This window comes from Helicoverpa zea, chromosome 11 (assembly GCF_022581195.2).
Source record: "Helicoverpa zea isolate HzStark_Cry1AcR chromosome 11, ilHelZeax1.1, whole genome shotgun sequence".
Classification (NCBI taxonomy): domain Eukaryota; kingdom Metazoa; phylum Arthropoda; class Insecta; order Lepidoptera; family Noctuidae; genus Helicoverpa; species Helicoverpa zea.
Window position 1 is genome coordinate 10,270,403 of NC_061462.1, and position 26,368 is coordinate 10,296,770.

General features: G+C 32.4%; 1 protein-coding gene and 2 long non-coding RNA genes across 6 annotated transcripts in view; 1 reads left to right on the plus strand and 2 right to left on the minus strand.

The window, feature by feature from the left end:
• LOC124634364 (modifier of mdg4-like) overlaps nt 1–26,368 on the plus strand; it is a 486,707-nt gene that overhangs the window by 324,416 nt on the left and 135,923 nt on the right. Inside the window, exon 5 of one of the 3 annotated variants that reach the window (XM_047169924.1) lies at nt 10,310–12,827. The exons of the other annotated variants lie outside the window; for them this stretch is intronic. Within the exon in view, the coding sequence (XP_047025880.1) occupies nt 10,310–11,592 (1,283 nt within the window). The 3' untranslated portion in view covers nt 11,593–12,827. Of the gene's footprint in view, nt 1–10,309; nt 12,828–26,368 lie in introns of those variants that run through there. 3 annotated transcript variants of the gene reach the window in all.
• On the minus strand, nt 4,981–7,742 carry LOC124634381. The gene is made up of 2 exons (XR_006984861.1): nt 5,335–7,742; nt 4,981–5,106 (listed from the first exon to the last, which is right to left on the minus strand). It is a non-coding gene; the product is annotated as an uncharacterized LOC124634381 (long non-coding RNA).
• LOC124634380 lies at nt 13,728–25,121 on the minus strand. 2 transcript variants are annotated; one of them, XR_006984860.1, is made up of 2 exons: nt 23,704–25,121; nt 13,728–14,852 (listed from the first exon to the last, which is right to left on the minus strand). It is a non-coding gene; the product is annotated as an uncharacterized LOC124634380 (long non-coding RNA). The 2 variants fall into 2 exon arrangements; XR_006984859.1 differs by lacking the exon at nt 13,728–14,852 and adding an exon at nt 22,478–23,045.

Genomic DNA, 26,368 nt, shown 5'->3' on the forward strand with positions numbered 1-26,368 from the left:
ATTCTTTTAAGTGGGTACAAGTTTCTTAAGCATCGCGTCATTGGGCCGAGAATCCGTTGGTTTTGTGGCACCCATAGGAAGAAAGGGTGTGGTGCCGTGGTGTACACCCATCTTGGAGATATCCTCAAAATTAATAACGAACACGACCACGCACCGCCATTTTTAAATCTTAAAATGTATGGTTTTTAAATTGTGTAATTCCATTTTTTAATTTTGAATTATTCGACCTCAAACTAACGCAGAGGTTGCGCACCTTATCATGTATTTATTTTTTATTTCAAGGAAAATTACTATTACACACGGCTAGAATTAAAATGTGCATTCCCCTGTTTTTCTGTAGGTTTAGTTTTCTTGGTAAAAACTTTATCTAGTCATAAATTATGTTACCCTATTTATGTTATATTATTTGAATATTATATATTGAACATAAAAAAATGACTCTTAAATAATTAAATGTCCGCACTTCTACAAGTTACCAAATATTAAGATATAAGTATGTAATCATTAAAAAGAAGAGTAAACGAATTTGTGCTATGACTTTGTGCTATTGCAGTTTCTATTTCATTTTCCTATTTCAAAATAAAAACTATTTCCAAACATCTGAAGCCAAAAATATCCGTTCGCCGGGTTGATTAACACTGGTACTCAGAAGATTGTTATATTGGTTAGAATGGAAGTGGACCCCAAAGTGCTTGGGAAAAGGCTAGGCAGATGATGATTTAGTACAAAAAACGATGGAAAACCTATTTCAGTTTGACTTGAACACTACCAAATCTGGGATTCCAATTTAAGATTATAACCAGTCTTAATACAAGTACTTTACATAATCAGGTACAACCATTTACAGGTGCGTTCTTCACGACGTCTTCCAAAGGAAATCGAGTGATCATCATGAGTGGCTACAAATTCCTGAAGCACAGCTTAGTTGGTAAAAAAACTCGCTGGTTTTGCGAGTCCCATCGAAGATATGGCTGCAAAGCTGTGGTCTATACTTACATGGATCATATAACTTTGGCCAAAAATTTCCATGATCACGATCCGCCATTTTTGAATGGAGAAATACCTCCCCTTTGAGGCGCAGTAGTTTTTTTGCAATACGGGCTTAGTGTATGCAGCATGTTAATAGGGAGTCGATAGATTTGTGAAGAGAAGGTGCTGCTGAGATCGTATAAATTAAGATGTTACCTACCTTAAGTATTGGTCAGGTTAGGAGGGACTAACTCTGGCAAAAGAGAAGATAGGATAGGAGTTAAGAGAGAGGCCAGAGACCTGTGCTTTAAAGCGAGTTTACCATATTTAAAAAACATTGTTTAATTATACCTAAAATTAATTTATTTTCTTATGTATAGATGAATATTTTTACATGTAATTCTTAATAATGTTAATCGAAATATACTAGGTATACACAATGAAAATAAATTATTTATTTATACCCCTTACGAGATTGGTTGAATGTCCATTAAAACTCAGTGTATACCAAGTGTCCCGATATTGATAATAGTTTAACATTTTATTTATTTATTTATTCGACTTACACGGCTTTAACAGCCAATTACATAAATCGTAAACTTAAAATTAAATTTAAAATAAAAGCATCAGCTTCTTAAGACACTGGCATATACTAATATGCGTTTAAACCAAGCGAGAGATCATTCTATCTCTTATCAAATTAATTGAAAGAGAACTGTAGAACCAAGTTTTTTGTCGCTGAGAAAAAATACTCTAATTCCTTTTTCATTTACTAACCCAACATTTCTTCAAATTCCAGTACCTGTATTCACAACATCGCGTCGAGGAGCTCCAGCCATTAGCGTCTACGGTCATATCTTCCACAAACATCGCACCTCAGGCGCTAAGACCCGCTGGTGGTGTCAGAGAGTAACTCATGGGTGCACGGCTGTCATCTTCACTATAGATGACGAAATTGTCAAAACTTCTAATGAACATAATCATCCGCCACCTAACCGGAGATAAGAGGATTAGATATTAGACCTGATCGCTCTCCGGTGGTGTCGGATTGCCGTCCCATCGGATTATGAGAGTGAAGAAATAGGGAGTGCACCTGTGTCTGCGCAAATGCTCGTGCATTATAATATGTCCTGCACAGCTGGCTGATCTTAAATGAGAACAGCCGCCATGGCCGAAATTGGCCGTGGACGCCATTATTATTAGACCTTCATCGTCTGACTAGTCTTCTGAAAAGACTCTTATAAGACTCCCTCTTTTGTCTTTTCCCATACTATGTTGGGGTCGACTTATAGTCTAAAATGCAGCTAAGTGTTTTGAATGGAGCGACTGCCTATCTATCCTCAATCCAGTTACATGGGCAGCCTGATACCCTCTGGTTGGGCTCCTTAACTTAATATGCTTCTATGAATTATATTTGTATTTATCTTAAAACCTACTCGTGTTGTTGGACACCACTGTTTAAGTACATAATTAGATTATAGAAACATAGAGTAGCTTGATGTCTATCTAAAGGTAAAGTTTGTTTAAGATCGACTGACTTAAATAACAGTAGGTATTGCTTAACTGTTTTAAAATGAATAAGGCCAATAAGATAATATGTCATTAGGTCATTGATGTGCGCTTTTAAAAATGTTTTTTTTTTCGTTTAGATGTAGATGAATTTCTAAATATTCACTGCTGATGCTTGAGTAAAATTAGGTCTAAAAGATTACCAGGTTCATAAAGTTTAAAAAATGTACCCCAATTTTATGAGTGTGGAAGTTTGGAAATAGGGTGATTTTCTCACTCCGTTTTCCACGGGGCTGTATTGTACCTATAAGTTTGTTTGTCTTACGTATTATATAAACGTATACAACGTAGTAAAAATATGGAATAATAATAGTTTTTTTTTGTAATATGTTTTTAACACATTAATTAAACCTATGACCTATATAATATTCATAGTCAGAGCGCAGGGCGCGAACCTATTTTAAATCTATGGTCAGGAGAGGTAAGTATTACTGATAACACACAGCCCAAAGTGTGAAAACCTCTATCTCAGCTTAGTATCAAAATGAACTAAAAACTCATCTAAATTCGACAATGTGAAGACAATCCGCCTCCATAGCATCCCTTGTCTGTATCGAACTCGGTAAACCTTTAAATCTATTTTTGGTACATTAACAACATTTACTTTATCTTCAGAGCCGTTCTTCATGACATCATCTCGAGGAGCACACATGGTAATAATAGACGGGTACAAGCTTCTAAAACAAATGACGACCAGCGGCAAAACAAGATGGCGCTGCCGACGCCCCGGGTGCACCGCATTTGCGTTCACCATTGATAATGTAGTTGTCAGATGCAATAATGAACATAATCATCCACCAACTCAAATTTTTTAATACATGAGGTAAATGGAAGAAGGAAAGATAGGTGCCAAAGGCGTTCTGTCAGGCTAGTTTTCTAGGAGATTTTGCTTTATGGCATCTCCGCTGGTCATTTTGTTCTCCATGATCAAGTAGCACTAAATTCTGGACCGTTACGAAATATAGATACAGGGAATCTAGCAAACTATTGTCCCTTTTAATAAAAACCATTCTGATTAAATTGATCTGCACGGATCAACATTTTGTGTTTGTTGCTTTGTGTTAATAAACTGACCCTTTTTTATAACCAGTGAGCGTATATTCTAGATTACTGGTTAGTAGGTAGGTATATAAATTGAAAAGAAGCTTTTCTTTGTTTTGTGATTAAATAAATTCTTTATTTAATGATTTACTTACAACTGTGAATAAATACTTTTTTCTAATGACAAATAAATCGATGAAGAAAACAAATGAATAGTTGAACAAATATAATATATCATTTTGTTGTATTTTTAAACAAATATATGAGTTGTGAACTAAAGTGGCGATTATTCTTTTTTTACTGTATTTTATTCGCACTTACATATTATTATTTCATAGTCGCTTTCTATGTGGGTACGTAGTTATAAAACAAAGTCTTACAAACATTCTATCGTTGGATATGAATAGTAGAAGTCGTAAAATATAGGTAATTTGACTCCGGTAAGTATCTTAGGATAGGATGCTCTCCTATAGGGCATTCGCCTGTAATGTAACGTTACAGACTCGGACATAAGTTTTACGAGGGATACAAATTAAGAATGAATAAGAACAATATTTTCACTTCATTCAAGCATTAAAATTTTCAGTTGGGAAGGAAAACTGATCATAAAGAAGGGTAAATATATAAAGCTTTAAAAACAATTCTTGTCATTTAACTTTGCTTATCAGAATTTATCAAACGCTTCCCGTAGCGTAGAAGTGACTGCTAAGCGAAGAGTAGATGCAGTCTAATGACGTTTTCCTCAATTTCGAGTCTCTAACGTTACATTACACTCAGGTAAAGCAGCGCCTTTGTACAAAAATCGTGTAATTTCTCGTGTTTTTTTTTACAGCTCGATTCACGAAAAACGCTCACGGAACTGCAGCTTTAGACTTAAACGGTTTTTTACTTGTAAGACATAGGACTAACAATGGTAGAATTAGATGGCGTTGTCGGAAGCACAGGTGCCCTGCGAACGCTTATACTATTGACGATATTCTCATTAAAAGCAAAAACTTTCATAACCACCTTCCTTAGGGTTGAGAACTAAAATTTAACCAGCTGTGAAATTGCTGGCCATTGGTGAAATCGGTCATTTGACAACTGTAGATGGTTCGGTTACTGTTAATAGTTGAATGGTGCAACTTACCATAAGAGACAATTGTTTTGTTCGAAAGTTTTTTTTTGCTCATGATCGTTAAGTTTTTAATAGGTAGTTAAGTATTCATGGTAAATTAATTACTGTTCCTAAACAAAGTTGTATCAATATGCTGTCGAGTTGCTGGCAAGCATTCGTGTTGCAGAGTTAATAATGAGAGAACAACTATTTTTTGTTGTCACACAAAAATATAACCAGTTTTTTCGCTTTCACTGCAGAGTTGTGTTTCAAAGTTCTATTGGGAGATAAATAAAACTATTTTGTCATTAAACATTATTTTATTTTTTAAATGGTACCATGGTTATACAATAACGACTAGATAATACAATACAATTAATATTTAAACACATTAATAAATTATTTGATTATTTCTAGAATATTTTATACAACTATAGTTCGGCCATTCAGAGAATGCGTTCCTGACACGTCGCGATTGAACTGACGACGTAACTACATTCATTGATTATTGATATAATAATGTTGTTTTAATGCTCCTCAATTGTTAAAACGGTAAACAACCAGCAAAAATATTTTTATCGTAACTGCAACGCCATTGCAAAGTTACGTCGTCAGTTCAATCGCGACGTGTCAGGAACGCATTCTCTGAATGGCCGAACTATAAATACAATATTTTTTCAGCAGATCGTCCTATATTCTACACATCGGAGATCGGGGCAAAGATTATGAAGATTCGCGGCTACAGATATACTCGACATTCGGTTTGTTCGTCACGAGTGAAATGGTTATGTGCTGACAGTAAGTCAAGGAATTGTCACGCCATTGTTGTCACCATAGGACATACTGTCGTTGACAAGCAAAACAAGCACACACACCCTCCAACATAAAATTTGTTCCTATATAAAACCCGTATTCAACTTTTTTTTCGTTTGGTAAAGTGTAAACAAGTTTTGTGAAAAATCTATTACAAATAAGATATAGATAATCTTTGTTCGACTTGAAAAATACTTACAGATAATTTAAATATAACTGACATTGAATGTCAAAGAATGAAACAATATTTACCACCAGCTTAAAATAATCAGTCTACATATAAAATAATCTTTAAAATAACAGGTTCTTCAGAGCAGTATAAAGTTGTACAGATTTGGCAAAATTGTTTACATTTTAAACAAAGGTAAAACAGCTTTCTTTTATAATATGTATATCTTATTCTATGTTTTCTAAGATCATACACTATTGACAAAATATTCTCACAAATTAATTTTACATTCCGTCAAGTACATAACATTTTTTTTCCTAATATAATCATACATTAAATAAAATCTTATTATAAATTGCATTTGAATGCGGGTATAATCGACTATTTATTAAGTTCCTTAAGTATTCCATATAAATGTCTATTACAGAGAAATAGTATTTTTTATTAAAGTTAGTCTTTGTGTAGCAGATAAGCTCAGATTTTAGAAATATGAACATAAAGTGTCAATTTGTCAAAAACGTCAATAATACGGACGAGAGTTTTTTTTTACATAAAGTACTTATGTTTTAATGACTTCATAGCTATAATTTTTCAACATACATAAAATTGATAACAACTACTGTTTTTGAAGATGTATTTCTAAAATAGCACATCGATAAAATTGATAACAATTTCGATTTAATTTTAAAATACATAAATGCATTTACATCGATTTATAATACTGGTCACCACATTTATTTCCTTTAGAATATAATCTTTATAATGGAATAAGATAATGGGGGCCACATTACTTTTTCATTTAATTTATTAAACATACACACATGAATACAAATAAAAGTTGTATTTAAGTTAATATCTTTTTCCAAACTACATCACACATCACATAAAATACACACTTTTTTTACATAAGTGTCAGCATTTGCATAAACGGCATCCATCTTAGTTGTAACTGCTTTATCATGAGCCTATTCCTCTCAGATTCCACGTTACACTTATGTGTCTGCTCATCGACTATCAGACTCCCTCTAGTAATGATCGTGGCACAACAGTCTCCCGGCTTCAAACATTGCCACACAGTATTGCCATCAGCATAAATATATCGTTTAAAATATTCGAACCCGTTTCGTAAAAGAATGTCTCCTCTTGGAGTTTGTAAGATTCTGAATTCTGATTCTTGGGGTCTGACGTCAGACGAGACTTGAGATGAGCCATTTGTGGACTCGTCCGATGTAAGGTCGGGATAGCAGTCCGTGGATTTCTCTGAAAAAGTAATACAATTCGTCAGAGACTATAACTATGATTTCTTGAAATATTTAGATGCGACAGTAAGTTAGCTTCTAATATATCAGTTATTAAACGTATGCAGATTTTAAGTAAATGTGGCGAAAGGGTAATATTTATTTACGAGGTCTTATTTTAGCTTAATTTATATTTTATTAAGAACGTTTAGGCAAATTGGCACTATAAAATCATTGTTCGTTTCTACAATCTGAGACACGTGTAGCCTTTATCCGTTTATTTCTTTTAGTTAATATTTCTTCTATGTTTAAAAGTAACTAAGTTCCTAATATAATCTCAGTTAAATTCGTAAGAAGATACATCGATATAAAGTAAATCATAATCGATATTTTTAATCATATCTGGACTGTTGGTTTGTCATAAATGGCATCCATGTATCAATGTGTATAATTGTTGTGAAATTAACTGGTTGTAAATTATATTATTCCAAAATACATATAAATACATATTATATTATAAGTGTTTCCATACCCCGAACTTACACTTGTAAGCTGCTTCTGTAAAAATTGCGTAACTTTCGCAAGTTGTAAGAAGTTCTAAGCGACCTACGAAGGGTTTTTTTTTTTATCGGGGGTATTATTTAAAGGACTATTTATCGTAAGAATTACATAAAATACTTAAGCAGAACTTACGAGTGTAAGGTCGGTCTTATAACTGTGCAGATATGAATTTTCATTACGTTGTCGCCATTCTGCTTCAATATCCATTGACAACTTTGCGATCAAGCTCTCAATGAAATAATACAGTATATTGATGCATAATATGTCTGTAAATATATCTAAAACTTGCACATATTTGGGCGACAGCTTTACCTAATTCAGATTACCTATAGATACTCCACTTTGTGAAACATTAAGTGATAGACCTACTTATTACCTACTTCAAGCAAAATATAATCATAATGTAAAGCCATCTCAAAACATAAAATAGCTACTTCGATAAGGTAGAACTTTATCGTTAAATATTGTCTGAGTATTTAGAAGTTAAAGAACTATTTCATTTATTTCATAAACCTACTCGTGTTGTTATATTTTTCATGGCGTTTTAATATTTAAAATATCGAACTATCTGTCCATTGCTGTAATTAAAACATTAATAGGAAAATTCCTTCATATTCATAAAATGAACAGTATTTTAAAGCTCACAAATATTAACGAAGAGCTGTCTATTATTCTGAACATATTATAAATGTTATAATTAAATATATAAAACTTATCGTAGCTAGACGTACAGAGTGCATATTTAATACAACTTAACATAATAGTCGTCGCATAGTGCGACTGCTATGCACAAGGACTCACTTACCGGGTTAGGTTAAGAGGACGAATTGGAATTTTTGGCGCCAAGGATGTCAATTTTTCTCAGTAAATACAAAACGGATCAAAATACAACTTGGTTACCTGAAAGTTCATGATATAAACCTTATTTTGTTAGTTGTAGAAACATGATTAGGTAACTTTTATAACAGAGAAAAATATATCAAACATACCTCTTTTTAAAAAGAGATTCACATATTATGGGCAAACGGGACCGATTTAAGCCTCTTAACTTTTTTAGTAGTTGAGTATATACATACTCTTTAAAATTGTAGTAGGAATTTTTATTAAATTATCATTTCTAAATATTAAAATTACAAAACCATTTTGTCGCTTACGACTTTTAGTTATAAGCTAGCGCGCGTATTGTTATCCTCGCCCCGCTCAGACGCTCCGACCCCTTTTGGCGCCTTAGATGCGCGTGCCGGTTATGGAATTATTGTTGACCACTTCCTCGCCTTAAACAAAAAAAAATACTCGCGTAGGTTTTAGAAACATTCATAAAGCATCCCGGAACCTGAAAGTTGGTGATTGATACACAGCTTCGGAGAGCATGCTCATGTCGGTCCTGCGCCTGATCTCCCTCCGGTCGTGTAGGATTGCCGTGAAGGAATAGAGAGTACACCTGTGTCAGCGCAAATGCTTGTGCACTATAATATGTCCTGCGTGGCTGGCTGATCTACTAGAACAGTCGCGTGGCCGACAATCGGCCAGGATGTCATTATATGACCGAAATAATTGTCATTGTGGATTCATTTACTGACTATGCCAATTAATTAGCAATCAAAATGATCACTCAATAATTAAATATACTCTCTGTACAAAATGTATGTAGTTAAATGGTTGTGGAAATTCAGGTCCAAAATGTTACTCTATCCTGACTGTGTAACGTTAAATATTTGGCTAGTGATATCTAACTCTTAAGATCTCAATGTAATGTTAACTTGTATGTAAATTATGTAAATGCTTGTAAAATCTAATAAAGTCCATTTCATTTTTGCGTCTTTTATAAATAACATACGGATTTAAAGTTCCCTGTGGTATATACCTATGTGACATATAATTATTATTTTATTTTTGAGTAAACGGCACGTTTAATTGTAGGTATAACATGGTATAACTTATTAATTCGATTCGAAACTATTTGATGAATTTCTTACTCGATAATATGAAGGCAAATTGGTTGTCACGCTTTCACCCTCAACAGATTGAGAAAAAAAGTATAATATTTTAATCAAGAAGTAGGTATTTATTTATTCGAACAATATGCAGCTTACTAAATACTGATTGCACATTCCAGGTCAACTGAAGATCGTCAAATCTGACAAAGGTCACTTTAATTTGTATTGCGGAGGTCACAAATACTCTTTGCTGTACCGATTAGGGCATCTTATGAAATGGAGATGCACTAAGAGAGCTTACAGAGGCTGCAAAGTGACTGTGGATACTACAGAAACAGATATTATTGGTAGCAAAGGAATTCACAACCATCTTCCTTTTACAGGATACGCTGTTTATAATGATAATTATTAATAAATTTTGTCGTCAAAAATTAATACTTATAAGGTTATAGGTTTTTAATATAACAATGATAATACACCTGGAAAGCTCCATTTGTTTTATAATATGCAGAAATATACTTTTATTTATGTTTTACCTAAGTCTATTTTATGAATTATTTTTGTTTTTTCTTTTTACAATATAAAATGTTATTGCTTCAAAGAATTATACATACACATGTAATAAAGACAATGCAATTTGTGAGATTTGTTTTAATATCGTCGTCACATGAAAATAAATAAATTTGAAAACATTTTTCTTAATTATTTCTCCTTTTCATAGAAATTCGTAATCATAAGCTAGTCTTAAAGGCATGTGTAAAACAGTCATGAAATGTATCATAATCCTGTACCAATGTGGGATAATGATAAATGAATGACTGTTACCTATATACAGTTTAAGCATTACAAAGTTTTTTCATAGATGTAAGAAAACAAGACCTCACAGAACAAAAATAACAAAATAATGTGTTCATAGTTCCAGTTGCACAAAATGAGATCGCAACAGCTGCACAAGGTGAGACAACAATTGTACAAGATGAGACTACAACAGTTGCACAAGATAAGATACCAATAGTTGTAAAAGAAGAAGATGAAAACAGCCAATCATCCACTTCATCGTCATCATCATCCAGTTCTTCATCATCATCCTCTTCGAGCTCATCGTCATCATCATCATCAAGCGACTCATCGTCCGATATCAAATTGAATGAACTTGCTAAAGCAAAGGCCAAAGAAAATACTGAATCGACTGCTGAAACAGTACCACTAACTGAGGAAGAACGAGCTGCGCAAATAGAAGGGCAAAATGCAGCAAGACTCCTAGAATCTCAAGACTCTCAGGAACCATCAACTTCTGATGAGAAACCTAAAAAGGCTAATCCAATCTACTGGAAAAGAAATCTAAGCAAATATCTCAGAAACAGGGGAGAAGCTTACGAAAGCAAAAATAAAATTGTTGAAGCAAAACGCTTGAAGCCACCCTGCAATGATCAGTGTCGACTCAAATGCCTAGAAAAGATTCCGGAACCTGAAAGGTTGAAAATATTCAAAGAATACTGGGGCCTTGGTGATTTGCATATGCAGTGGACCTACATAAAGGACCGAATCGATCCGATACAAGCAGTTTTTGTGAATATAACACGAAAGACTAGGCGAGAGCTGAATCAAGCTTTCCACATGATCGTGAAAGGTGAGAAAATAAGGGTTTGCAAGACGTTCTTTTTGAACACCCTAGATATCACTCCATGGGTGATTAGAAGCGTTGTTGCCAAGAAAACTCCTACAGGAGAAATTAAGAAAGACATGAGAGGAAAACATACCAACAGAATCATTCCACCACAAATCAAAGACGCTATCCGCAAACATATAAGATCTCTACCTCGAGAAACTGACGAGGAAGGTAGAGAACATATTGCTAGTTGGAAATCTAAGGCCGATATTTACATAGACTATAAGCAAACTTGCATCAAAGAACATAAACAATATGGCAACTATCATACTTATGTTGATATTATCAAAACGGAATTTAGTAGCTTACATTTCGATAACGGTGCCCCTAAACGTAAACGAAATACTAAAGCTACTACGACTAAAGCTACTAAGGCTAAAGCTGCTACGGCTAAAGCTGCTACGACTGAAGCTACTACGACTAAAGCTGCTACGACTGAAGCCGCTACGGCTGAAGCCGCTACGGCTGAAGCCGCTACGGCTGAAGCCGCTACGGCTGAAGCCGCTACGGCTGAAGCTGCTACAACTTAAGCTACTATGCCTAAAGCTTAAAAATGCAACAAGCCCATCTTTTTAACTTCACACATTCCCAACATATATCTATAAAACGATAATAAATAAGAAAATCTAGAGAATAAGAAAGCAGAAATAAAATACCACCGAATGCATGGACAGACCAAATTATGTTTGTAGAACTTCTTTACTTTAAGACCTTAGATCTTGTACGAAGCCTAGAGTCCCCTAGAATTGAACCAAAGAATCAAAAATGTACTTAAAGTAAACTTTTACTTTTTTCTAGTAAAAATTATACACTTACTTTTATTTAGAAATTATTTTTGTCATTAAAAACAGGCTGTCCTAAAGTAAGATATTTTTTTACATTTTATATAATAAAATTATATTTTATTCCTAAGTTTGGTAGAATTTATAATATTGATATATTATATCGATATTTTTTTGAGAATATACAATTTTAATATGTACTCGATTTAATCACATATACTCACTATTTAATAGGTGTATTGGTATAGTATTAAGTACTCAGATTAGTTGCAAATATGCAAAAACTAGTGATTAGATATACGTGTCATATTAGGTATACCTACATATATAATGGAATTCATTTATTACTCATTAGATTTTAAACTATTTATCTGTGTCTATTCAATTTCATTATAACATTAATAAATGTAATAGAATAGGAATACTGTATGAATAAGTCGGGTAAACAGTCATAAGATCTCCGTGTACTTTAACCAATAATTAATCTAATATTCACTAAATGTGTTTCTACTTAAATGTATTTTCTGCGAAATAATCAATTAACGGAATTGTTTAAATACTTTGTATAATTAATATATTATTAACACAACATTATTCCATCTTAATCTATCATCTAGTCATTAAATGTGTAACGATGAATTGTACCATTTAACTATAACGATAACCGAACCATTTTCAGTTGTCAAATTGCCGGGTGGCAAGCATACGGCTGGTTATGGTTTGGTATCGTTATAGTTAATTGGTGCAACTGGATTTTAATGTATTTTAGCATGTATCAGTATTGATCTATTTATACTTATTAATCATATGTAAACACTCAGTGTTACTTATAAAGGATAAAATCTGATTAGACGTGGATAACTTAAAGTTTAGATGTAACTAGATTAGGTACCTATTAGGACTATGATGCCAAAATTATTGATCTCAATTGTAACATTACCAAAGTAATTGTCGTAGAATAAAGACTATATTATGTCACTAAACATTGTGGGCCTTACTACAAAAACTTTAAACCCTGTTTAACACTTGTCTAATAAAATTTTGGCTGCAAAATGAACCATATGTCAACGTCATAATTTGACATTTTTTTAGACAAGGCATAAACTGACGTTTAAAAGTTTTTGTGGTAAGACGGTGTTAGTTTTATTTTTTACAAATACTTATGTGTGGTAAAAAAGGACTGTTGTCCTGTTACTCTGACTTACAATACTATCCAATCTTAATGGCGGTTCGCTACTGACTCCCAAATTCACGCGCATTTTTCAATACTCATTAATTTGATTTGCTAATAATCTGCCATTTTTTTGTGCAACGACTTTCAGCTTTTTGCGTGCTGCCATCAAGCAAAGCTTTCGTTCTTCTAACTACCTATTTAAATATGACCTTCCAATTTCAGAAATTCTGACTACATCAGGAATTCGTCAGATTATTCTAGACGGTCAGAAGTACAGTCTACATAGGGAGACGGGATCACGTGGTCGATGGCGATGTGTCAAACAAAGGAAAGGATGTAAAGCCGTTCTTGTAACTATTGATGATCAAATTGTGGTAATTAAAAATGAACATAACCATTGATTATTATTTGTTGGATTTGAGTTTAGTTCAAATTGTGTTATAAGTCGATTCTGCATACAAAGAATGATGTATGTCTTATTCTTCCATTGCTGCATTGTTGAAAACATGTAAGATTTTTAAATGTTATTTTTCTTGTAAGAAAAAAAGCATATTTACTTATAAAACCTTTCTATAATATATTCTCAGAAAATGCATATATTAATTGTTTTTTTTTTCGTTTGTTTTTTCAATGGAGCCAAATTTTAAAAAGTAACCGTACAGGGGCAGTTATTACATAATAAACCATCAAGGAAATCAAACTTCAAGAAATTATAAAAAAAACTGAAAGTTATTTATTTACCAGGTAACAATTGGGAATGTACATGCACTAACGAGGTAATAGTAATACATTAAAAATAAGCCATAGCTCAACCATCTATAATTTTAATAGAAAATATTCTTATGAGGCCGTAAGTCATAATGCATTGAATAAGTAAATAATTTTATATGATTTCTATTTCATTAAAACATGCATGAAAACATGTAATCTTCGTTATAAAATACATGATTTACCTATATTAAGTGTACATTTGGTCATTAATAAATTCTATCTCTACAATGTAAACAGGATGATTCGGTGTCACAATGTTCTATATCTTAATATAATAATTCATCATCAAATGATACAAAAAATAAATATTGAGTACATAATGTTGATGGGTCGGTAACATTTAAAACTTAACTTAAACATATGCAAAATACTAGCTTCCACCCACGGCTTTGCCCGCATGGCGTGTTGATAAAAAGTAGCCTGTGTTAATCCAGTTATACATAGGTACCAAATTTCAACCAATTTGAACTTTCCGTTTTTGCGTGAAAGAATAACAAACAGACATCCATACATTCTCACAAACTTTCACATTTATAATATTAGCAGGATTTAGTAAAAATGTGCTACAATTTGGAGGTTACATAACAAGACATGTTAAAAAAACTGGGAAAATAATAAAGAAAAAATGTCAAAAACTGCAATATATTTGTTTAATCCACTTATACATATAACACTGTTGTATATAGGGACTTCTAAGCCTATAGCAATCTCTAAAACAATACAACAGGAGTAAAACTTGCCTAACAATTAAACATTTAAGTGCACTTATTAATGTTAAGAATGGACATTTTTACATGATTTAAATATAAAATATTAACTAAAATTAAAGCTAAATATCATTTATTTTTCCTCAAGCCTCTATGGTCGTGTATGTTATACATTTTAACAATAGCGTCTTTAATTGTTGTAAGTTTGGCTTTGCAGCCCTTATCGCATTTGTTACAAACCCAATGTGTCTCGTGCTTCTGATTAATATGTTTGGACCTCTTCTTAAATCTATGCTCGCCTAGTATTATAATCGCGTTGCCTTGTCTTGACCAACTGTACCGGGGTATTATGCTTTCTGTAAATAAAATCAGTGATTAGAACTTTCATGAATAGTTCAGACCTAGAAAAGTGCGAGTTACAATTTTATGCCGGATAGCTATTTTTTTTTTTTTTTTTTTGTGGGACGGATAAGGTACATAATATATTTTAATAAGGCATCCAAAATTAGTTTTGAATGTCAGCACTTTGAAGAATTTTCGTAAGCCTGATAATATGTAGTTTGATGATATAGAATTCAATCTGGGTTTTTTACCTATATAAAAAATATATTTTTCAACCTTCTTGTGATAGGGAAAGTTTCTTAAAAAAAATAATATACAATATATTATATAGATTAATCTAAAAAAGTTTATTGCCACAAGCTAGGTAAAGTATTATACATAATAAGTATTTGTTAAATAAAAAAACTATAAGTATTGCACAATAACTATTGCACCTCGATTAATAACTTTGAAAACTTAATAATAATACGATAGAGCTACCACATATGTAGAAAATATTTATACAATAAACAATCGAATAAGAAAAAATAATCACAAAAAGTATCCAATCCTATTGTTACAATAAATACTTATACAAATCAGTAGCATTGAACTAAAGGTTTACTTAGGTGTTTAATGATTCCTAAATTGCACATGTCAATGACATTCGTCATTCCCGATCTATTAAAAAAAAATAACTCCAAAATATAATAACTAATACAAATACTTGTAAACATCCGAATAGAAAACTTCTTTGGGAAAACAGTTGTTTTGCAAAAATGTGCTTTTGAAATCTAGGGATATTGTTAACACTTGTGCATGATGCCTGATCTCTCTCGAGTCCTGTCGGATTACCGTCCCATCGGGCTAGGAGAGTGAAGGAATAGTGAGTGCACATGTGTCTGCTGAACTGCTTGAGCACTATAATATGTCCTGCGCAGTTGGCTAATCTCCTTATGAGATCGGCTGCCGTGGCCGAGTATCGGCATCTATCATCAACTTTTTAACCAGTCTGGTATTCATTCCAGCGTTCAGACATTTATTGAACCGACAGAGTTTGCACCACGCCCGAGTTTGTACATTAACCATGCAGTCATAGCTTCGGATACAAGAGTAAAACGCTTCTCTGTCCAGTTGTACAGTTCTCTTGAAGAATAGTTTGCAGGATTCACAGGTCCTCACTCCGTAGTGGACTCCTGATGTCACATCTTCGCAGATAGGACATCGGGGCACTATAAATGTTAAAATATCGTTAAGTATCAACATTTGCCATCATCGATTCTTTCCTAACTTGTTTTTGATAAGTATCTTACTTATTTTTTGTTGATGAAAGTCTGGTTAGAAGATAATATGTACATAATTATGAAGAATTAGGATTTTTAATCACAACTATGCAAATGTGGAAAATAAATGGATTTTCTTTTTTTCTTTTAACGTTGTACTCGGGAATAGGTAAATAAATCGAGTTGACATGAATTTTATAACACTAGCTGTGGACTTGATATTTTAGTTCTTAAAAAACTCACAGAAACTCATTATTACCTTACCAATGTAGGAAAATATATTAAAATAAAACCAGTACTTATGGAAAAAAACAGATAGTTTATTTAAAATTTTTAAGCAACAATTTATACACATCTATTACTGGTAAATGTATTAAGTATCTTAGAAAAAAATATAACTTTAGACAAACCTGTCTAAAACTACACATTTATTATGTTATATGAACACTTTTACAAACAAAATTGAACAATAGTTTATACCTACTCAAATATATATTTTTTAAATAGATTAAAGATTTAACTACTAACGACTTTTTAAATGAATCTGTTTATTAGATACTTAGGTATGTGAAGAATATTATAATACAATTTGCATTGTTAAGACCCTTGTCATATATTTTTTTGTTAAAAATTAGCTACCTAACTATAAACATTTAAAAATTCACAATCACCGTAAATAATCCTAATTCTATGAACACTGAGGGTATTACCTAGACAGCTCAATTAAGTTAAATTTAAATTTGTAAATATCAAACCTACTTGTAAATCGTATACAGGGTGGAAAATTCTGTTCACATTGGCAAAATTGCAGGACTACGAATCATAAGCTATGAAAAAATATATTTTAAATACTATATTGAGCTACCAAGTTTTAAATGGCACCCTGTATAAAATCATTGCTTGATAAGAAATATCGTGCTTACTAAATAAGCTTGCAGAAAGTACAATTTATTTAAAAATCTAATGTGATCGACAGACGTCCGTAACCTGATTTCCGAGATCCATACATTATCTACATATTGTGATGTTTATATAGAACTAGCCATTTTCCCTTGGTTTCATCCGCAAACTGCTGCCCGCACCGGGATAAAATGTGGCCTATATTACACAAGAAGAGAGCAACTTTCAAACAATGAAAGGCCTTTTCAAATCGGTTCAGTAGTTTCGAGCCTTTAGAAAACAAAGAAACAAAAAAATCCGCTTCATTACATTAGTGTAGAAAATCACATCGTATAAATCAACAAATTAGCTGCTTTTGATATCTACTAAGTTAGTAGTAATACATCAGATATTTTTAACCATAAAGGCACTTTCACACTTCTAGTAATCTCCTGGCACTGTATTAGTCTCACACTTTTTATACATTGAGTCAAAACTTTCCCAATTTTTTGAAAAAAAAACAACGAGTTACAACATTTTGACAAATTATAAAACTTACGTAATAATTGGCAGTGATTTTAAAAAGTGGACTTATTATTATTTTCAAAGCTCAACATTTATCTATAATCGAAGCACATTCGATTTGAACTCTCAATATGTCTTAATCAATAAAATTGTCTTTGTTCAATTAAGTATAGAATAATTAGTTATGATCAACAGACTATTTCTAAAAATAATGTTATTAAATATTTTTTAAAAGGGAACAACAATTAATTAAACACTGAGAAATATAATATGCTAATTAAAGTGTGTAGACACCAGTACATAAAGCTACCGCAATCTGTAAAATTTTCGCAATCAACATTCAACCTTATGCCTTAAAAATAAAGTTGAAAATCTACTAAGAAAACTTCACAAATTGTAGTAGCTTGATATGCTAGACACGTATACAGATAAGAGATATTATAAGACAATATTTAATTGAAAACTTTATTAGTAAAAACATTAACTAAAACAATTTCGTTTTAACATAAATAGCTGCTCTTCCTCCTCTTTCCTTCTTAATTCTCACTAAATTGGGGAGCATTCCAGCTTTAATGCACTTGTGAAACCTGCAGAACTTGCAATTTCTTCGAAATGGAGACAGCCTGCATTTCCCCTTGTTATGTATCTGCAGACATTGGAACGTTGAGGACTTGTCGAAGGAAATAGCTCTTTTGAAGAACGACTTGCAAGATTCACAGGTCTGTACGCCGTAGTGGATCCCACTCACGAAGTCTTTGCAGATAGGACACTGAGCTGTATTTATTTTGCCTGAAAAAACAAAATTATTGCTATTGAAATATGATAGAGAAATATACTAATACCACTAATAAATATACATAAGGTATCATAGGTGAATAATTAAAAGAAAATCTAGTAGGTATTTCGTAACTAAGCTTTAAAATAGTGAAAATCATTTACCTGGGTTTGTTACCTGCCAACAGAGTTAGTCAAAGTATAAAAACACAAGTTCTATTTGATAAAAATAATATTTAATATATTTTTCCCGGAATGGCAAAATTTTTATTAAAAAACTCATTTTAACGTTAAGTACACAAACTTATAATGAGATATACAATCATATGGAAAAATTAAAACTGAAAACTTAATGATTTACAATTTGTATGTTAAAATAATACAATTTATCTCTTGTTTAGAATCCTACGAAAGTTCATGATTTAACTTATAGATTTTGTTATTTTCCATATTTTGGAATCTTGTTATTTTCCGGTGATATAATACAACATATTTTTGTCCAATCTTAACAGTTATCAAGGCTTATGATTGTGATTATTATTTTGATAAGTAACGACGCCTTCAACCTTGTGTAAGACAGCTTTGCATCCAAAATAACTTCGTCTGCTGCATTGCCAACGTTCCTTGCAATTTCTTGAATAATGCAGGGAAAACTTGTAGCCATCAACGACCATAACCATCCTATTATTTTTTGAAATTTCATATGTAACTGTAAAAAAATAAAGGATCATGAACAAGTATGTATAGAATTCCGTCTGTTTTTTCTTCTAGACTACTCTTTATATCGGACAAAAATGATAATTTTCCTACAAAAACCCAGGTTTTTTATTTACTCACGAGAGTTTTATTTTACTTTTCTGAAATTTATTAATCCAGTGAGAAGGGTTTCGACAATATAATTCTATAATTTTTTATTTAAGATAAAAATTGTGATCTTTTATAGTTCACATTTTTTTAACTTGCCTTGATAGTTACTTAGTAAACATTATTTTACTAAATAAAACTGACTTTTTATTTACAGAAAGTGAATCTGACCAAGGATCTAGTTCTCAAGATGAAGAATTTCTTATAGTAAATTCACAAAGGGGTAAGCAAGTGCTTATTCGCAAAGGGCATAGATACAATGGAAAAAGAAAAAATAAAGACGGTTCCTTAGTTTGGATTTGTAAAGACAGATCACAATGTAAGGCGACTCTGATTATGTCTAAAGATCACTCTATCATAAGAGATGATGAACACAAATGTGCGCCTTACACCTTGCCTTATGTGTAATGGTATGGTTATAAAGTTGAAATTTCCGTATCCGAAAATAAGTAAAAGTTTGCTGAAAATAATCGCTGGGATGTGATTTTATTAAATGTCCATCGGAACGGATTGGATGTATCATCTGGACCTGTTGCGATCGACTTACTAAACTAATTGTTACGGTCAGGTGTCTAACTTTCACCATGATTCTATATAAGTTGATACATAACTCTGAAATTTTAATTTCTTCTCCTACGAAATAAAAGTTTGTTAATTGTTATTGTTGGTTACAATAAGTACTAATTTATTATTAACTTTTAGTATATAGTTTATTTTTAAAACATACTGGTACGTTAAATAGAAGAAATAATACTAATACCAATAAATACCTCCTTGAACATTAACTATTGTCTTTTTTTATTATCATATCGTGATTCTACATGGTCTTCGCATATTATCATATTTGTGATTTTTCCTAAGTCCCCATTGAGTTTCATGCTAGTTTTTCTACAGAGGAAGCAAAATTTTTAAATATGTAACAATTTTTTTTTTGTTTTTGACAGCCATGTTTGTAGTAAATAAATCATTATATTCTACACTGTTTATCCGTTTTTTTTATTATTTAGCTATAGTACCAAGTATGACCAAGTACTTACGAACTTTGTATTTCACTGTAGGTCTTATAAAGACTTACCTATATTTTTTTTGGTGGTCAAATTAAGGTATACAGGTTATAAGAAATAACATCAGCAACTCGACCATATTTTTCGTCCGAGATGCACCGTAAAAATATATATTTTAATATTTTGATGTGAGATTTCCGTGGTCGAGTTGGTCAACCTGGCTTTTCACTTAGTCAGCTGTCAGTACATAAAATAGGTAGAAAAATAAGACGCTAGGTAAACTTTTGAAATATATTTTAATACTAAAATAGAGAGCATTGGAACACAAGTGAACTAATACTGAAATTATATCGAATTAAGCCACCACGTTTTGTACTACAGCATCTAGTGAGAAAAAAGGCAAGAATTTACAAAAATATACAGAGATCACAAAGTTCAGTTTATATCACATGTTAGCACCTTATTCGCAAGATAATTCAGTTAAATATTATATATGATGACAAAGAAGAGAACTGCCATTCGAAGACAAATGCATATAATACACAACGTTCAAGAAAAATACTCTTACTTGTGATATTTAGGCCAACAAAAGACTAGCTACTTAAGCAATATTTAGAATAGAAATCATTAAATATTTTTGATACAGCAGTTGAATCCAGGCGCCGAATTACAAGACGCTTTAGAAAACTGTAATAGGTTTATAGCCAGTCATGCATGGACGTCTGTCTGTGCAAGATAATAGGAATTTATTCCTTTATTGCGTCTGGATCTATAACGTCTCATATTGCGGCTCCTGAATGTAGCCAAATGTTAACAGCATGGATGTACAAATCTGCTAAGGTAGACAGTCTGTTATTGCCATACAAGAGACCACGTCGCCTAGGTAAAATCTGTCTTCCTTTATCAAGAGCGCTTAAGAGTAAGTACTTTCTAGCGATTAAGTCCTTTTGGCGAATAGCCAAGTTTGTAAAGAGCCAAGGTTTTACTATACCCAATAAATAATTACATCATAAAGTAAAAGATACAATGCTAAATTTTAGAGGTTTATATGATTTACTTACTGCGGAGGGCCTAGCATACGTTTTGTGAAATTGAATACTTTGAGTTTTCAACGAGAGCTTTTGACAAATTATTCCGCATACAATGCCATTTCTCAAAACACCGTGATAGGCAATATGATGTGATTGATTCTTGAAATATAGTCACAGCATCTTTTTCATGAAGAATAGAACATACATATAAATAACACACGCTAGAAAAAATAGGAAGACACTAGTGCCACCAACTCAAATGATTTCATGTTACAAAATTTCACAACTAAACAGAAGCAAGACCAGAAAAGTTGGTAGCACCGTGAGATTTATTATGCTGATTCTAAATAAAGGTTCGTTTTGATTGCTAACTGCCGCCTACAACTGTCGAACGCAATTGCAGCGACAGCATGGAATTCATCGATCCAAAACAGTTTCATGTAAATACATACAAGGCAGTAGTGCAGCTGCGGCCGATGTCAGCCAGTCGCGACACGTGCGGGCGTGCAGTCAGAATCCAGCTATCAAAACGTACCTTTACAAATTACGTCAAACAAAAAACTCCGTGGGTGGATGATTATGGAGATTCTTCGCGTACATCAGTCTATTTCGTTCGGTATAAACTTTAGCAGGACAGCCGTGGTTATTGTGCGTGTAACAGGACCAATAGCAGTGGTCTCCTTGGTGCAGCACCCTGGTGAATGTGAAGTCTCCCAATTTCATCAGACGATCGCCCCCTCTTGAGATCATAAACTTTACTGGAAAATAAATGTAGTATGAGGATATTTTTTAACTTAGAGATAAGCGTTTTAGAAGGTTATTTTTTTTTCTAGTTTTCCTTTTAATAACCAACTCATAAGAGATCTTCTATTTTACAATGTCTGATCTTTAGCATGAATCGTAGAAGTTCAGTAACCAGCATATCATTCAATGCTTTGTACCTCCATAATGGATCCCAATTTACCTTTGTTCTTTTTAAGCTTGTTTTTCTAATGCCCATTTTCACGAACAATCTCTTAATCTAAGTGCTACTTAGAATAAGGGCTCTCCCAATTTCGACATAAATAAATATGGATAAGGGATACCTAAACTTTGGTGAAAACGAAATTCTTATTAAGTGTTCCGTAAATGCTCTTAGGGGATCCCTTAATTTAGGTATTTGTTAGTGAAAATGGGCATAATTAAACCAGGAGTACCTAGTGATTTTCATAATGAACTTAAATACCAAAATCAAAACCAGTGACAAACCAATGTACCAAATGTTTCAAATATATCCTTCTTTTAATAAGAATAAAACACATTTTCCCCATTAAAATGTTTATAAATTGAAACCACTTCATTCATAAATAATATTTTCTTACTAAAAATATACAGTTTTGGCAAAGCATAAATATATTTTGTTAAACTTATTACGTATTACTTAAAATTTTTCTCTTTACATATTTTACAACAACTCAAGTACAGTTTGATAACTTCTTTGGAAACATTACAGTACTTAGTTTTCAGTTCCGAATCCATCACATCAAGATTTGCATGTTTGAACAACAAATGTATAGTATGTAAAACACCGAATAACTCTTCCATATACACATAGAATTTAATATTAGTATTAACTTCATCCCGAGGTTTTATCAAGCGTTCCCTATCACAAATGTTCAAGATATCGTAGTTAGCAAGTATTTTATAGTCTTCAAAGTTTTTATTCCATTTATTTTTGGTTTCCTTCACTTCGTTGATCAAGTCCTGGTACCGAGAAGTATTCATGAAGTAGAAGCTGTTGCTCTTCTTGCGGCTAACAAGTTTATTCAGTTTCTCGGTGAAGTCTGCTTTCATTGGTGTTACGTAGTTCACCGACAATTGCTCTAAAACTATAAATATAAATAATTATTTCCTTTTTACCTTTAAGCCAGCAAGTTATTGGAAAGGACTAACTAGAGAAAATAAAAAAACAATGATATGCCAAAGTAAAATTTTATTTTAACAACACAAGTAATAAGTCTTTAAATTATTCAAAACCTACAACATACAAATATGACTATAATACATACAGCTTTTATCCTTAGCTATACTACAAACAACTTTTATTGTTTTAAATCTATTTAAACAAACATAATACACACTTTTTGAAGGCACATTCAATTGATCCTAACAATATATATTTAGCCAAAAACAATGATTATTAAAAACAAATATCCATAGCACACATTACAGATTTCATATAAAAAATACATCAAAATAAAATTACAAATTATAATTTAGTTTATTGCATACTTAATATATGTTTATTTGCACATGACTACTTTAAATAATTTATTAAAAGCACCAAAAAGTACAGAGCAATTATATAAAAAGTAGGTCATTTCTAATCTAATAACACTTTCTCCTAATTAAATAGTATTTAACCTATTACAAAATTAACACCACAACACACAGTCGTCTGTAAGGGCACGAATAACAAAATAAACCCATACAAACCAAAGTGAGTTAAGAAAATAATAAAAAATAAATTAGAACTAGAGTACTCACTATATCTTGATGACACCGCTGAATTCCGGTAATACAGACGTGTATTAAAAAACAGGATATAATGACACACTTTATGAGTACGAATTAGTAGTATTCGCACCAAATATTATGTAAAAAACACTTGAAAACAAAAAGTTTTTGAAACTCCGCGCACATTTTTAGGTTATGTTATACGAACTGACACTGTCACTTTGTTCCCGCTTACATTTAGTAAGAATTTGTACACACGTAACAACAATATTACTAGGGTTTAATATATAGTTAAATTATCAAATTAATTAATACACTCCTTGTTTATTTTTGTTATTCATTACCCGTCATCCGTCAACCTGACATGACACGACTGTCATTGCTGTGCGTTTCGTTTCACGCAAGGTAAACAAGAGTTTTCATACATAGACAGTGGCGCCACCCCGAATGAGATTTACACTTGAGCATTCTTACAAAATATATAGCACCTATTTGTCACACAAATCATTATGTTACATATAACGTCATTTTGAATCTTACCTACCTAATCTAACTTGCCATTGGGCCCCGAGGTTCTAAGTATTTTACCTCTCAGTGTGGTTGATCCACGGAAGAACTCCTTATGACAAGATGGTCACCCATGCACGGACAGACCGTGTCGGGTAAACAGCACCTGCCACATCTCAATCTCATAGCCACGAAGCATACATCTCTCTTCTTAATCAGCCTGGGGCTGATAGCACCAATCAGATTAGCGCGCTACGTATGATTGTGATCAATATTATAACTTTTAACATTGCCGTAGATGTCCAGGATGACTCTAGCTTGACAATTACGGGCCTTCCGTTTGGAGCAATACCAGCACCTGGACTTCCAACTATTTGAGAAGGTGTAGTCATGGAACATCATGATTCTCCTACCGGTAGGAGTGTACAATATCTCATAATGCATTTCTGAAAAAAAAAATGCTCAGATAAATTAATTTGTATTTAATAATTTTGGTGTAGGTACTAAAATTCAAGTATTATTCACATTCATTAGGTAAATAATTCAGGTACATGAGGCAGCATATAGTAAATATACATGAGGGAATATAAAGGTCGAGTAGGTACATTAGGGAGTTTATAGGGGAGTAAATAAAGTTATATACGGGAGTTTACAGTTATTATAGGGAAGGGAATTTGGGGTAAACATACGGATGTAAAAAGGTAACATATAAGTACAGGAGAAACCACCTAACGGAATACATAGGGAGAAGAGATAAGTTAGTTTACCTATATGTTGAGTAAAAGGCGAGGACATTCGTATAAGGAAGAGTATGAGGGAGTTTATAAGGTGAATAAAGGGAGAGAAATTAGGTGAGAACATAAAAAGAAGGAATCAGAGCAATATTGTAAGTACATTACGGTGTGGATATGCGCAGATTAATTAGTAGGTAGGTACGGTAGAACCGCTACTAAAGATAAATGAATGAAGTACAATAGATATAACAATCTTTATTGTAAGATATGAGTGTGTTATTCTTATATTTACTTATATCCTATTGTTAAGAAAAAACATACAACATGTCTTACATTAATGGTGTAACAAATGAGTAAAAAATATTTTTTCCTAGAAATACGTATATTAAAACAGTTTAACAAACAAAAAAAAATACAACAAATGAATGTCACAAGACTGCCGTTGGAGTTTGTTCAAAATTATTGCTATTAATGTTTCCAAGGGGCGAACAATTAATATAGGAATATCTTAAAACTATATGTATTAAGTTTTAAATATTTAGGTTTATATTAAGTTCAGATCATGACTACTTAACCGCACTTCAATTTAATAATTACCTACTCTACTCAAAAAGCCAAAAAATATTTTTAAGGGACCACCAAAACGCAAATTGCGGAATATTTCGAATTGTACAATCGGACTCATTGAACGTCTTGGCTGCCCCTAAATAAGTACGAACACAAAACACACATTTTACAGAGAACACATACAATACACAAGCCTGATAGGCCGAGAACAGTTTTCTAGAAACCTTTTTGTCTATTGTTTTAATACTAGTATCTAAGAAAGCAATAAGATGCTTAAATGTTCAGTGGCAAGATAGAGTTAATTAACATCACATCTCCTGAAGGCGAAACCCGTGTCGATTGTCCAAAGCCTCCATTAGCTATCTCGCGGAAATTAAGCTACCTACTTTTCGTAACATTTTATGTCATGGATTGTCGTAAAGTAACTAACGCCTTATTTCAACATTTAAAAAAATTGCACTTAAACCCAAAATAAATACTATGCCTTCTTTCTATTGTTAAGTTTTTATATAGCTGTATGACTTTCTTACCGTCAGTTTCACAAAGGTACATTAAAGTTAAAACTTCTTTAAATTTATTGCTGTCTCTTTCTTTGTCAACAAGATAATAAGTGATAGCAATAGATTTAATGAAGCTTTAATTTTAATGGACTTTCGTGCAACTGACGGATAGTGGAATAAATAAATATGACATCTAAAGTTTGATGTAGGTTCCATCCTGTGTTTTAAACAACGCTGGTGGTTCGTGATTATGTACCAGCTCATGATGAATCAGTTGTCCTTCTTCATTGAATCGCAGTTTAGCCGGACATCTATTTGAAGACTTCTTGCTGCAATTCCAATATCTCTCGTCACTCGTGGTTTGCGCAAACACTTGTTTTTCGATCA